This window comes from Marmota marmota, unplaced genomic scaffold, assembly GCF_001458135.2.
Source record: "Marmota marmota marmota unplaced genomic scaffold, marMar, whole genome shotgun sequence".
Classification (NCBI taxonomy): Eukaryota; Metazoa; Chordata; class Mammalia; order Rodentia; family Sciuridae; genus Marmota; species Marmota marmota.
The window spans coordinates 81,258,892-81,272,505 of record NW_026000026.1 but is presented as its reverse complement, the minus strand read 5'-3'; the positions used below and the strand labels follow the sequence as shown (position 1 = coordinate 81,272,505).

At 37.4% G+C, this 13,614-nt stretch overlaps 1 protein-coding gene and 2 pseudogenes across 2 annotated transcripts; 1 reads left to right on the top strand and 2 right to left on the bottom strand.

The window, feature by feature from the left end:
- Positions 1 to 4,819: 4,819 nt before the first annotated feature.
- Positions 4,820 to 13,362, top strand: LOC107142868 (interferon-inducible GTPase 1-like). 2 transcript variants are annotated; one of them, XM_015486397.2, is made up of 2 exons: positions 4,820 to 4,971; positions 11,343 to 13,362. In XM_015486397.2, the coding sequence occupies exon 2, from the start codon at positions 11,364 to 11,366 to the stop codon at positions 12,651 to 12,653; it is 1,290 nt and encodes a 429-aa protein (XP_015341883.1). In that variant the 5' UTR covers positions 4,820 to 4,971; positions 11,343 to 11,363; the 3' UTR covers positions 12,654 to 13,362. The 2 variants fall into 2 exon arrangements, with proteins under 2 accessions (XP_015341883.1, XP_015341875.1); XM_015486389.2 differs by having other exon boundaries at positions 4,828 to 5,002.
- LOC107142882 lies at positions 7,263 to 7,789 on the bottom strand (annotated as a pseudogene).
- On the bottom strand, positions 8,034 to 9,066 carry LOC107154458 (annotated as a pseudogene).
- Positions 13,363 to 13,614: the final 252 nt, after the last annotated feature.

Genomic DNA, 13,614 nt, shown 5'->3' with positions numbered 1-13,614 from the left:
GAATATCATGCTAAGCAAAGTAAGCCAATCCCCAAAAAATCAAAGGCCGAATGTTTTCTCTGATAATTGGATGCTGATCCATAATGGAGTGTGCCAGGGGAAAAATGGAGGAACTTTGGATTGGGCATTATTTGTCATTATTATTTGTCTCCCCCTAAAAAGTGAGTTTCTTTTTTTTTTTAATTTTTTATTGTTGGTTGTTCAAAACATTACAAATTTCTTGACATATCATATTCCACACTAAAAAGTGAGTTTCTAGAAGCCTTCAGGGATACTATAAGTCCACAGGGTAGAAACTCTACTACCTCAGATCCATACTGTTAAGTAGGTAGACACAGAAATGACAAGGAAAAAACAAGGGAATAAATTGCCTCAAGCAAACCAAGATACTCCAATAACAGAATCCATTGGTACCACAGTGGAAGAAATGTCAGAGAAGGAGTTTAGAAAGTACAGAGTTAAACTGATCTGTGAAGTAAGGGATGATGTAAGAGAGCAAATACAGGTAGCAAAAATCACTTCAAAAAAGTGATGGGGAAAAAAACAGAAATTTTCAAAATGAAGTAAATAATAAACCAAATTAAAAATTTCATAGAAGACATTACCAAAAGAATAGGCCACTTGGAAGACAGAACCTAAGGCAATGAAGACAAAAATCTATAATCTTGAAAATAGACATGGAGAGAAGACATTAAGAAACCTTGAACAGAACTTCTGAGAATTATTCAATAACATGAAAAGACTAAATTTAATATTTATTGGGATAGGGGGCTGGGACTGTGGCTCAGTGGCAGAGTGCTTGCCTTGCATGTATGAGGTACTGGGTTTGATCCTCAGCACCACATAAAAATAAATAAATAAAGGTATTGTGTCTATCTACAACTAAAAAAAATGTAATGTTTATTGGGATCGGTGAAATAATGGAGATTTACATGAAAGGAATGCACAATTTTTTCAATGAAATTATATCAGAAAATTTCCCAAAGCTGAAGAATGAAATGGAAAATCAAATACAAGAGGCTTACAGGACTCCAAATGTGCAAAAACAACAAACTCACATCAAAGCACATTATAATAAAAATGCCTACCATACAGAATAAGGATAGAATTTTAAAGGCTGAAAAAAAAAATCTGATCACATACAAGGGGAAACCAATTCTGATCTCAGCTGATTTAGACCCTCAAAGCTAGGAGGTCCTGGAATAACATACACCATCTTCTAAAAGAAAATGAATGCCAACCAAGAATCCTATATTCAGCAAAATTAAGCTTCATATTTAAGATGAAATAAAAACCTTCCATTATAAACAAAAATTTTAATAATTTGCAACAAGATAGCCTGCACTTCAGAATATTCTCAACAAAATATCCCATGAAGATGAAATTTTTAAAAAAGTGAAAACCGGTGAAGGAAAAAACTACACTAAAGGAATAGTCAATCAAAGGAGAAACTAATTTAAATTAAAAACTAGATATAAACCAAAATGCCGAGGAACCCAAATCATACCTCAAAAATAACCTTAAACACTAATGGTCTAAACTCTTCAGTCAAAAGATGTAGACTGGGAGACTGGCTTAAAACAAGACCCAACATTATGCTGTCTCTTAAGAGACTCACCTCATAGGCATGGCACCCACAGACTCAAGGTGAAATAATGGGAAAAACCTATCACTCACATGGATCATGTAAACAAGCAGGGGTTTCTATCCTCTAAAATAGACCAAGTTATATAAGCTATATAATTGTATTAATTGCATTTATACAATTGTAATGTTACTTTAATATCTTTTTAGCAACTGTAAGGTTATTCTGATAGCTCACTTTCCATTGGTATTTTTTCTTACTTTTTTCTTGATTAAACTTGTTTGATTTTTATCAACTTTCAGCTGAAGTATTTTTTCTATTTCACATATTTCTTATTTTTTCCTTCCTACTACCTAATTTGATAATAACTTGATTGCTAATCTAGCTTCTTTTGATACAAATGCTTTGCTATAAGTGTGTATTTGAGCACTATTTTATTCCAGAGATTCTGATATTTTAAGTTTGTATTATCACTTAGTTCAAAGCAATTTTTATTATTTATCTTGTGCTTTCTTCTTTCAACTATCAGATATTTATAAGTGGCCATTCAGTTTTGAAATAAATCATGCAGGAAACACAGTCTGTATGATTTCAATTTTTTAAAATTTATCAAAGCTTATTTTATGACAGAATATAGTCTATCCTTATGAATTTTCTACTTGTCATTTGTGTGTATAGTTCTCTATAAATAATAAATAGGTCAAGATGGTTAATAATGTTTTAAGCCTTCTAAATCATTATTACTTCCATCAAAGTGAGGGGGCTTAAAATCTCCAAATATAATTGTGGATTTGTCTTTTTAGTTTTATTTTTACTTCACGTATTTTGAAATTTTTTATTAGGTACATACACATTTAGGATTGTTATACTTTCCTGAGGAATTTACACTATTGTGGTTATGAAATGTTCCCCTTTATCTCTGAAAATACTTTTTCTTGATATTTATTTTATATAGATAGCTCTACTTTAGATTTCTAATTCTTATTTTCTCCTCCTTTTGCTTTTAACCTATTGGTGTATTGGTATTTAAAGTGTAACATATGTATAAAGCATATACTTATTGTTTGTTACACATGTTGAATATTTATACATTTTAATTATAATATCTAAATCATTTGTATTTAAATTAATTATTGATATTGTTTAAAAAAAAAAAAAGAACACCTAACATGAAGGTCAGAGGAAAATTGGGTAAATGATAGGTTTGATGATGTAATATTTTGAAAAAAAGGTTAAAAAGTCCTGCTGTCAGGCTCAGAGGGAAGATTGTTAAAATGCTTTTGTTGCAATTGTTCATTCTCTTATTTATCATATGGTACACAGCAACAGATTCATTTTATTGTTTGCTAACAGTTTTTATTTTGCAAATATAAATTATATATATATACTTATAAATATATATAATCATAAGCAATCTCTTAGATATCACATTATGGTTTTAATGTGAAATTTTCTAATAATAAATAATGCTAGATATTTTTCATATACTTATGTACCATTTGATTATTCTCTTCAATGAAATGCCTGTATATATGTTTTGTTAATTTTTAATTGCATATTTGCTTATTTTTGAGTTTTCAAATCTATTTATATTTTATAAAAAGTACGTGTATTAAAATGCTTTTTTTCTCATAGTCTATGGATTGCTACTTTATAAATGATTTCTTAACTAATAAATTTTTTTAAAAAATAATATATGGATTGTTAATTCTCAACAACTAGACTTCAGACTGAAGACAGATTGAAGATTTCTGTTTATGTCATTTACTAGTTATGGCTTTGTATTACTGTTTGATTCTATTTCTACAAAAACTCATTATTTAACATGAGAGCCTATTAAGATCTTACCTTTTTTTTGGGGGGGGGGGATGATTCAAGAATTTCGTTTTAGAAAGCAAAGGGCAATGACTGCAGTGTGGCAAGGCCAGAGGATGGGTGCTTTGGTAATATAGGAAAAGATTCAAAGAGAGAATCAGATAGAGAAACAGGACAAGGAGGCTAGTTTTCTTCTCACCCAGCGTCCACTGAGCCTCCCTTCAGTGCTTTTCACTTCTTCCCACCTCTGGAGTTTGCATATCTCATTTCTAACTAGTGAGCAGGAGAGAGGAATGGCTTCACTTTCACAATCCCAGCAGTGGATTCCAGACAGACCGCTCCTTGCCATGTTGGTGAGGCACCAAAGATTGAGTTCCTAACACTGTCAAAAGAGTCTTCACTCTTCTTCAAGGACTATGTGCAGACACTATTACAAGGTATAACATAGCCCTGAGTCAAAAGGATACCACAATTACAACTGCTGGAATGAGCTTCATGGACCCAAGCAAATGAAAGTATGGCCATGATAGATATTTTTATTAGGATTGGGTGATCTCCTATCTTGTCACCTGATCCTACTCAATATTGTCCAGCAGAGCTTCCTTATGGGACTTAAGATTTTCAAATGAGTTGCTTTTAGTGACTTGCCTCTTCTTCCTCAAGAGATTTCAAGGTAAACAAAATCAGTGGTAGTGTACACTTTACTTCCCTCTAGATCTTCAAACATTAGCTGAATGATAAAGATTCAAAGTGGAGTTTGAATCTCAAATCTTCCATCTCACATCTGTGTGATTTGAGGCAATTGATTTAATTGTTAGAGTGCCTCAAACAATTGGACTGAAATGTGGGTAAGGACCATCCTTTCGTGGAGTTATTGAGAACCAAGGCTTGTTGATGGCAGTGATGTATTGCCTGTGAGCAGTCGACTGAAACACAATTTCAGTAATACCAACTTCCTCCTCCTGTCTGTCTTCTCACAGCCTCACTGAAAACTCCCACAGTCCAACTCTCCCTCCTGTCTACAATAATAGTGATGAGATCTGAGGAAAGTAAACCCATAGTAGTCAGGAAACAAGGTTATGGTCACAGAGGCTGGAAGTAGGGAGTGTCTCTGTTGAGACTGCTCTCACGTGACTCTTGAGTTCTACTGCATCTGTGGAGTCAGGGATCAGGGAAAATGACAATTCAGGAATTGTGGAATATATAACAGTCTTGTTAATAAGTTCCTTCTCTGTGCTGACCTCACTTGTCAAGCCTTAAATTTATGACAGCTTATTTTTAATCTCAGGACTGTTCAAGTTCTCCTTCCAAAACTGACTGAGTTCTGGCAAGACAAATTTGGGTTTCACTTTTCAGTTCTTGGAAATACAGTGGATTCTGAAATCAGACTAGATCCACCCCCCTCCATGATTGGTCAGCAACACACAGAGGGGTGACAGAGAAGCCAAGTGAGTATAGAAACCCTGTTCAGCCACAACTTATCTGCTACTTTTCTCAGACTTAAGAAGTGGGAGATTTCGCAAGAAGAGATTGGACTACAGCAGAAGACTGTTCCTGAGCCTTGAACAGCAGTGAGTTCTCAACCAGACACAGGATTTTCTGGTAATCCAACAAGGGCGTTCAGAGCTGATTTCTGACCCAATAGGTCTCTTTTCTCTAAGGAACTTTTGGTTATCAAGACATTTGGGAGCATGGGCTGGAGGGCTGGGAAGCTCCACTTAGGAGCTATGCAGCCATAATGGGAGGGTGGCAGGATGGGCTAATGGACAGTCCTAGCTAATCACTGAAGGTCAGATAAATCTAAACCAAATGTTTTGGATATTATTTACTTGATGAAATGGCTATTCATTTTTCTTGTGTCTGTCTCTAGCATCTCCCCCTAAAATGGTTGGAAATGTTCCCTAATCACAGTGTATTAGGGAACATCACTGTGTCTCTTCTATCCTATTCTTATTCTCTTGCCTCTAATTCAGCATTTTTCATTCCTTCCATTGAGCAGAGCTACACTGGAGCAGAGGCATACTTTGTATGCCACTTAACATTTATGACTGGGGAGTCTTTTATTTTTTAAATGGAAAGTAGGAATGCTAATGATCTCCTGTGATGAAAAGTAGGCAAGTCAGAATACATTGGGAAAATAATGTCATTGACACATGTATCCTTTTGTAACAATTGATAGTTCAAATCCCTGTCACTTCTGTTCATGGTTAGTATACAAGACATTTAAAACAAATTATGGAGTGTGTTATTAAATCAGGGAATTGGTAGTAGATGAGAGAGGAAAACTGAAAATGAGAAATCTGCTTAAAACAGCATATGCTCTCGGTTACCTTCTGAACATGCCTAGAGTGTTCTTGTCTCCTTTCTCAGTGAATCTGACTATAGCATTTTTTTCTGTGTCACTTGCAGGTTTTGCATCTCTACTATTCTATTCCCTTCTTCCCCATCTTTCTGGTCAACAGTCAGAATTATCTTGTCATTGGAAAGTAGGAAGTGGAAACTTCAAACCTCAGTTCTTGTGTGCCAGTCAAAGAAAATCTAAAGACAGACACACACAAAAAAAAAAAAAAAAACATGCAAAAGAGAACTTTATTATGGGTGAAAGTAAGTGAAAGCAAAGTGATGCTTAAGCAGAGAGCACTCTTAAGAGAGAGAGTGGGTTATCTCTGAGCAGAAAACAACAAAGGAGATAATACTATCTCCAAATTTATGACTGTTTGATGTGTTCCCAGGAGAGCTGGGGACCACATTCTGAACTCTCTGCCAGTCAGGTGTTCAACTTCTCCATGTCAGCATGGGAGTTTTTTGACCATAATTGGTCCTCTCCAGAACTATCATGGTGGGGCATTCTATTTAGCGGGACTTCATGTACAAGTCAATTCCATGTTAATGTGGGCACTGGGGTCAGTAGCTGGTCAGAAGTTACCTTAATGTAACTTCACTACTAAAGGACTCTCTTTCCCAGACAAATGGAGACACCTATAGTTATAATTCCTAGCTTCACATCAACATCAATAGACCCTGTCAAGAGTTAGTCCCATTAATTAAAGCACCATTGTAATGGGGGGTTAACCTGCAAGGCAGATATAATATTTCAGATCAAGTCAGCCTATGAACCTATATATAAAAATCATACACATAAACCCTCATACAATTTTGTTTTTAACCCTCCAAAATAATGGGTTTTTTTTTTATTTTGTGCAAATATCTAAATATTACACCATTGAAAGCAAAGAGTTCACTTCAAGGAAGATCAGAAAAATAGGCTCATGTTTATCCAGGAGCATTTCACCTTGCACATTTTTTAAAATATTTTTTTAGCTGTCAATGGACCTTTATTTTAAAGCCACCATTAGTCTTTTGGTGTGAGCCAGTTGTCACAAATATACTCATGTCTGTATTTTTCTTGGTAATGAGGACTGCAGTGTTCAATTATATGTGGTGCTGAAAATCGAACCCAGTGCATCATACATGGTGGGCAAGTGCTGTATCACTGAGCTATAACCCAACCCGCATATTACTTTAAAATAAACACACACACAACTTTTAAGTGTGGATATTGGAGCCCAAAATATTTACTAAAAATCATTTCTAATGACAAACAAGTTTTTCAAGGAAATAAATTGATTTGAAGTGTGGATACTGGAGCTCTAAAATCAAAAAACATTTCTATTAAAAACACAAGTCTTAAAAAGGTGAAAAAATAGCCAGAAAAAGCAGCTTCAAATGCAGGGAAGCAAAGTAAAACGGGGATGTGGGGACTCAAGTTTACTAATACTGAAACTTTCACCAGGCCAACTTGCATCTCTTTAGAATTTAGAACAACTCATTTGGAATTTTAAATAAATAAACTTAAATTAATTCACATCTTCTGGTCCAAGCAGAGTGCTGGAACCATGACTGCTTGCTGTTGGTCAAAGCCACCATTAATCTTTTGGTGTGAGCCAGTTGTCACAAAGATACTCTTGTCTGTATGTTTCTTGGTAATCAGGACTGCAGTGCTCTATTGGCTGATATTCTTGTAAGACTTCTTCATGAACCTTCTGATACTCCTTTAAATCTGGAGGATGGTGTCTCTATTGTATATTGTTTGGTAAAACTCCTAGCTGCCACCTCCATCTTGGCAAGCCGAGCCTGTTCTTGCTGTACTCAGCATTGAAGTTATCATTGTCATTCCACCATCGCTCACAGGAGATGATGGCAATATAGTTATCAAATAATCTGGGAGTTCGGTATTGAGGAAGGCTCCGTGGAGGCAGTGCAGCCTGCTCTAAGTCCCTCACTGGAATTCAGACTGGAGTTACTCAGCGTGGCAATTTCTTCTTCTCTTTGAACATCTTCCTCCTTCTCATAATCTCAACGTTGTGTTAATTTTTATTTGGTCTTTGTGGGTTTTTTTTTTTTTTTGGACCTTTTTTTTCCAGGAAGGCAAGAGGGTACTAGGGATTGAATTCAGGGGGACTCAAGCCACATCCCTAGCCCATTTTGTATTTTATTGAAAAACAGGATCTCACTGAGTAGTTTAGTGACTTGCTGTTGCTGGATCTTCCTTTAAATTTATGATCTTCCTACCTCAGCCTCCCAAGCCACTGGGATTACAGGCATGTGCCACTGTGCCCAGCTTTTTTTTTTTTTAAGACTTCTTTCTAGACTTTTTGTGAGACATTGAATGGTTTCTTCCATATGCCGTGGACACTTTAGAGCTGAACCAGCAGGTAAGGTTTCCAGAGAAGTCCTAGAGGTATTTTGTCTTCCTGGGCCTCATATATACTACTATTTCCACTAAAATTTTCAAAAGCTAGGTTTTGAGTCCCCCAGCCTCCTGGAGTCCTAGGAGAATTGGAGTTAGATTGTAAAGTCTGAGGAGGATTTGAGACAGGCATGCGAGTTGAGGCTGTGGCAGAGTGTTGGGGATGGCAGCAGCTAGACAGGGTAGTGGGAGGCCTGCAGCAGATTTGTCACCAGTGGGATTCAAATGACCATTTAGTGTTGGCTGTACTCTATATGTCAGATGAGATATCCGATCTCTTTTATTCATTAAAGGATCAATAAAATCTGAATCCAAAGGTCATCTTTGAGGAGAGGACATCTCTACTGGAAAACATGGGAGATACTGAACCACTGGGGCAAGCAGAATTCTGGGGTGGATTTAGTTTTCTAGAGAGCACAAAATCCAATGTCATCTGTTTGATTGTATCCTGGGCAGTCTTGCTGAAGCTCCTTAAACCCATAATCCTTTAAAGTACAGGAGAGGTCTTTTGGATTCATATTGGCTACCTGTTGCAGAATTGCCTCCAGAGTCCTTGTCCTTTTCATTGACTCTCCTTTCTGCAGTGGATACAGCAGCTCAGATTTTTTTGTAGGACTTGAGTGGCAGTAAGTGAATCACCCTGTCCCTGTATGGCAACTAAGAAACACTGCTATAGTCTTTATTCTTGCTCTTTGGGGTTCATTCTTGCTCATTCTGTATGGATCTGAGCTAAATTCCTCAGTGCACTTGTTTTCATCCCCTTTGGCTTTTTGAAGCTTAGATACAGAGGTAGGAATAATGCCAACACTTCTTATAAGGACTGCTGTCTTTTGTAGTTGTGGTAAATTCTGTCTTCTTTCTCCCTTCTATCATCCCTTTGCTATCCATATGCTATTTCATTAGACTCCAGTAGCCAGGGAGCATAGCACAGAGAAAGACTCCACCAACTGGAGGTAGGACAGGAAGACACAAGACTTTGCCTTGGGAACTCAGTTGAAGTGAAGCATGCTATTATCTAATCATCCATAGAAAAGTAAGAAAGCACTTAGTATTTATTCTCTGAAAATTCTGAGTTGTCTTGAAGCACACATAATGTTTAGCCACCTCTCATATGTAGAAAATAGAAATCTACAACAACTTAGGTTTTCAAGGGCAAGTTGAACAGAACTCATCAATTTCTGTTGATGAGGCTAGTAGTCCTCTTCACAATGTAATTGTCACCCCTCTATCAAACTCAGAAACAATAGGATAAGTACCATTTGATATGGCATGACACAATCAAATATATATTTGGGTTGTAGAACATTTATGCAGAATTTTCGGCTAATATATTTTCTTATCACTTGTTCAGATACATGGTATCTTTAGGGAGGAAAGGATTCACATACCCTTGCAGCACCTCACTTAAGAAAAAAATAAGACATGTGTGATGGTAATATGGAGAATTCATCAAATGAAGAAACTTTAAATGAAGAGAATTCCAGGAGAGAGGAATTTCAGAAAATTGGCCCAGGTGACCAATAAGGGATGGTGAGGCACCAGGAACCAGGAAGTATGAGAAGCCTTTATCAAACCTAGGGCAGGAGAAAGACAGGGAGAAATATACTTTCTTAAAAACCCTATGAGATTGAGACCAGTTGACAGAAGCCACTTAGCAGGGATTTTCTCAGTCAGTGGCAGATGCAGCTACTGTCAGAAATGCAGCCCAAGCAGGGAGATAGCAGGGAGGCCATGCCTTCACCTGTCTCTCATCCCACGCTCAGAAGCTTGCTGCTGCCTCTCAGTGGCTGAACTTGACTGGCAGCTAGAAGGTAAGAACGCTTTGCTGAGGTGGCTATCCACCTGGCACACAGGCGGAGGAGGCTCAGATGGATCTGGAAAGAGCAATGGAGGATCAAACACAAAAGTCACATTAGACATTCTCAGTTTGTTCTGCTGCCCACTTAAAAAAATGATTATCCTGGTCTCACTGATATGTGGAATCTCTAGTAATCAAACTCATAGAAGCACAGAATGGTTGCCACAGGCTGAGAGGAGGAGAAAATACAGTAGTGTTGGTCACAGGATACAAAGTTTCAGTTACACAACATGATCAAGTTCTGCAGACCTAATGTATCATACAATTATGATAATTAAAAATATTGTGCTGTCTACATGAAATTTGCTATGTGAATAGATCCTAACATTCTCTCTACACAACACATACATACACACACACACACACACACACACAACTTAGAGATGCTAGCTTTGTTAGATAAATAGACTGTGATTATCATTTCACAGTGTTCATATATCAAAACATTAATAGTGCATATACAGTTTTTATATGCTAGTGATATCTCAATAAAAAAGAGATGATCTCACATGGTAGAGAGTAGCAGCTTCTTGTTTGGGTTTTTCTACCACTATTCCCCAACAAGTGTTGCTTTTCAAAAAGGATTCTGTATAATTAAAATACTCTTAGAAAACAAAATGTTAAAAAGAAAACAAGGGAGCTAAACATGGGCTCAAATATGCTGAAATGTTTCATTCAGGAAATGGGTTTAACCACGGATGTGAAGGATGAAGAAGGCTCAGCTTATTGCAAGTTAATAATACTCTTGAAAGACAAGGACTCACCAACATGAGTTCCAAAGCCAAGAGAAATACCTAAAAAGCAAACCAATGGAACTTAAGAAGTACATCAACCAAATAAAATAGCTCACCTTTGTTGACATGTTGACTCAAACCAATATTGCAAAACAAAAACCTATGTGGCTTTGGAGGAAGTGGGATCTGATTAAGCAGTGAGGACAATTATGAAGTATTATTGATTGTTCGGTTTGGTCACTTTATGACACTTATGTTAATCAAAATCCCTGATAATTGTTAGAAACACACTGAATGATGTTGTCTTGAGCTGGCTTTGGAGTCCTGAATAGGATTAGATGAATTAGGATTGCCCATGTTTCGGCAATTGTTAAAGCTGGTTAAGACACATGCAGTTTTTTATGATGTCTTCCTTAACTTCGTTTCAGTTTAAACCTTTCCCTAATAAATTGTTTAAATAAGAAAGAGTAGACAGACATGAGAACTGAGGCATCTCAGGACATAACTCAGGCCATAAGGACACTGAGACTGCAGTGCTTTGGGTAAGATCAAAGTTCTAAGATATTCTCTAGCATAGTAACTCTTTTCTCTTTCTTTCAGTTACATCACTTGCTCACAGTCATGGGTCAATGGTTCTCTGGTACTTCTGATAATACTCATCACCAAGATTCAGCTTTCAGCTTCAATAAGTATTTTAAGAACTTCAAGATGGAAAACAAAATCATTTCTCAAAACACCATCAGTTTGATAGAGTCACACCTGCAAAAAGGGAACATTCAGGGAGCAGCCTCGGTAATCAATGTTGCACTAAGAGAAATTGATAATGCCCCACTGGACCTCGCTGTGACAGGGGAGTCTGGAGCAGGGAAGTCCAGTTTCATCAATGCCCTGAGAGGGGTTGGACATGAGGGAAAAGATGCAGCTCCTGTTGGGGTGGTGGAGACGACCATGAAGAGAACTCCATACAAACACCCAAACTTTCCCAATGTGAAAATCTGGGACCTGCCTGGGATTGGATCCCCTAATTTCCAGCCAAAAGATTATCTGGAAAAAGTAAAATTTAGGGAGTATGACTTCTTCATCATTGTTTCTGCTACACGATTCAAGAAAAATGACCTAGACCTGGCCAAGGCAATCAAAATTATGAAGAAGAATTTCTACTTTGTAAGAACCAAGGTGGATTCTGATTTACAAAATGAAGAGATATCTAAGCCAACTACCTTTGACAGAGAAAAAGTCCTACAGCAGATCCGAGAGAACTGTGTGAGAAATATAAAGGAGAATATCATTGATGAACCACAGGTATTCCTAATTTCCAACAACAATTTATCTGAGTATGATTTCCCAATCATGATGGACACCTTAATGAAGGATCTGCCTGCTCAAAAGCACCACCTTTTTATGCTTTCCTTGCCTAATGTTACCGAGGCAGCCATTGAAAGAAAGAGGGATGCTCAGCAGCAGTATATTTGGCTAGATGCCCTCAGGGGTGGAGTATCGGCCATCATGCCTTTGCAAATAATCATCAGTAACAATAAAATGGAGAAGCTGCAGAAAATCTTAAACAACTATCAAGTCCTCTTTGGAGTCGATGAGCCATCCCTGAAAGCCTTGGCTAAACAATTGGGAGTGCCAGTAGAACAACTCAAGGATAGCATTAAATCTCCAACTTTGTTGGAAACTGAGAAGGAAGAAACAGTAGGGGAAATGTTTATGAGATATTTGAAGAATGTTTTAATCAATGGTGGAGGCCTCCTTGGTGCAGGTCTTTACTGTCAGGAAATCTATTACATGCAACTTCTTATGCTTGACACAGTAGCTGATGATGCTAAGGTTCTCCTTAAGGAAACATATTCAGGAAAACAGTTCAAACCCAAAAAACGCACAGGTTCTGATCACAATAGAACCTAATGATCAACACCAGAGCCATCTCCCTTCCACCTGTTATCCTGAAACAACCCAATCCACCATCCCCATGGGAATTCCTAGGGGACAAGGCCCATGGATCTAAATTCTAGCAAAATCCTGGTGTGTATCTCCCCACTGCCCCTATCCCCTTCTCCCCTTCCCCCCATCTTGCTGTCTCTCTGCCCTCCTCTCCCTGTCTCCCTTCCTCTCCCACACACACATTGTCAAGCTCCCTGTCACCTCTGCCATTCCTCTCTGTGTCCTGTCTGTTCTCCTGTCCTCTCTGGAGCATGGGAATAATCAGCTCTTTGTTTCACGGACTCAGTTTCCCATCCTCATCGTCTCACCTGACACACACACCTGAGATTTAGACTCCTTCGAGCCCTCATGAAGCCTGTGTTAAGAGAGTGACTACCATAGCTTTTGGCTCTCTCAACAGGGAGACCTCAACACCAAAGTAGAAAGAAACCCATAACCATACAAAACCCAACTCTAATAAATGGTTAATAGCCAATTCATATGAATCCTATTTAGACAGAATCTTTTTTTGAGAAGATAACTGAAGAAACTCCATGATTCTGAACTGGGAGGAATGGTGAACCCTATGAGACCTCTCTGGTTTGAGACTTTTGATGGTTATGATAGTGAGGAACTGCTGTAAGCTATATCTGATGCCAACAGTTGCTTAATAAATGCTTGGTGAGAAAAAGTATTTGCTGTTGGGATTTGATGTTTTCAATACATAATTGCTTCAGATGGATTGTTGTATTGCTTTTTTGTTGTTGTTTTGGTTTTTTTTTTTTTTTTTTTTTTGCTTGGTTTGGTTTGGTTAGTTGGTTGGGTTTTTTTAATAAAAAATGATAATCTCCTTGCCCCTTCTGTAGCCTATCACTTGATATTCCTTAAGGTGAAATATAGTATCTGATTTTGAAAGACAAAAGGAGGCAAAAATGATTCACCCATA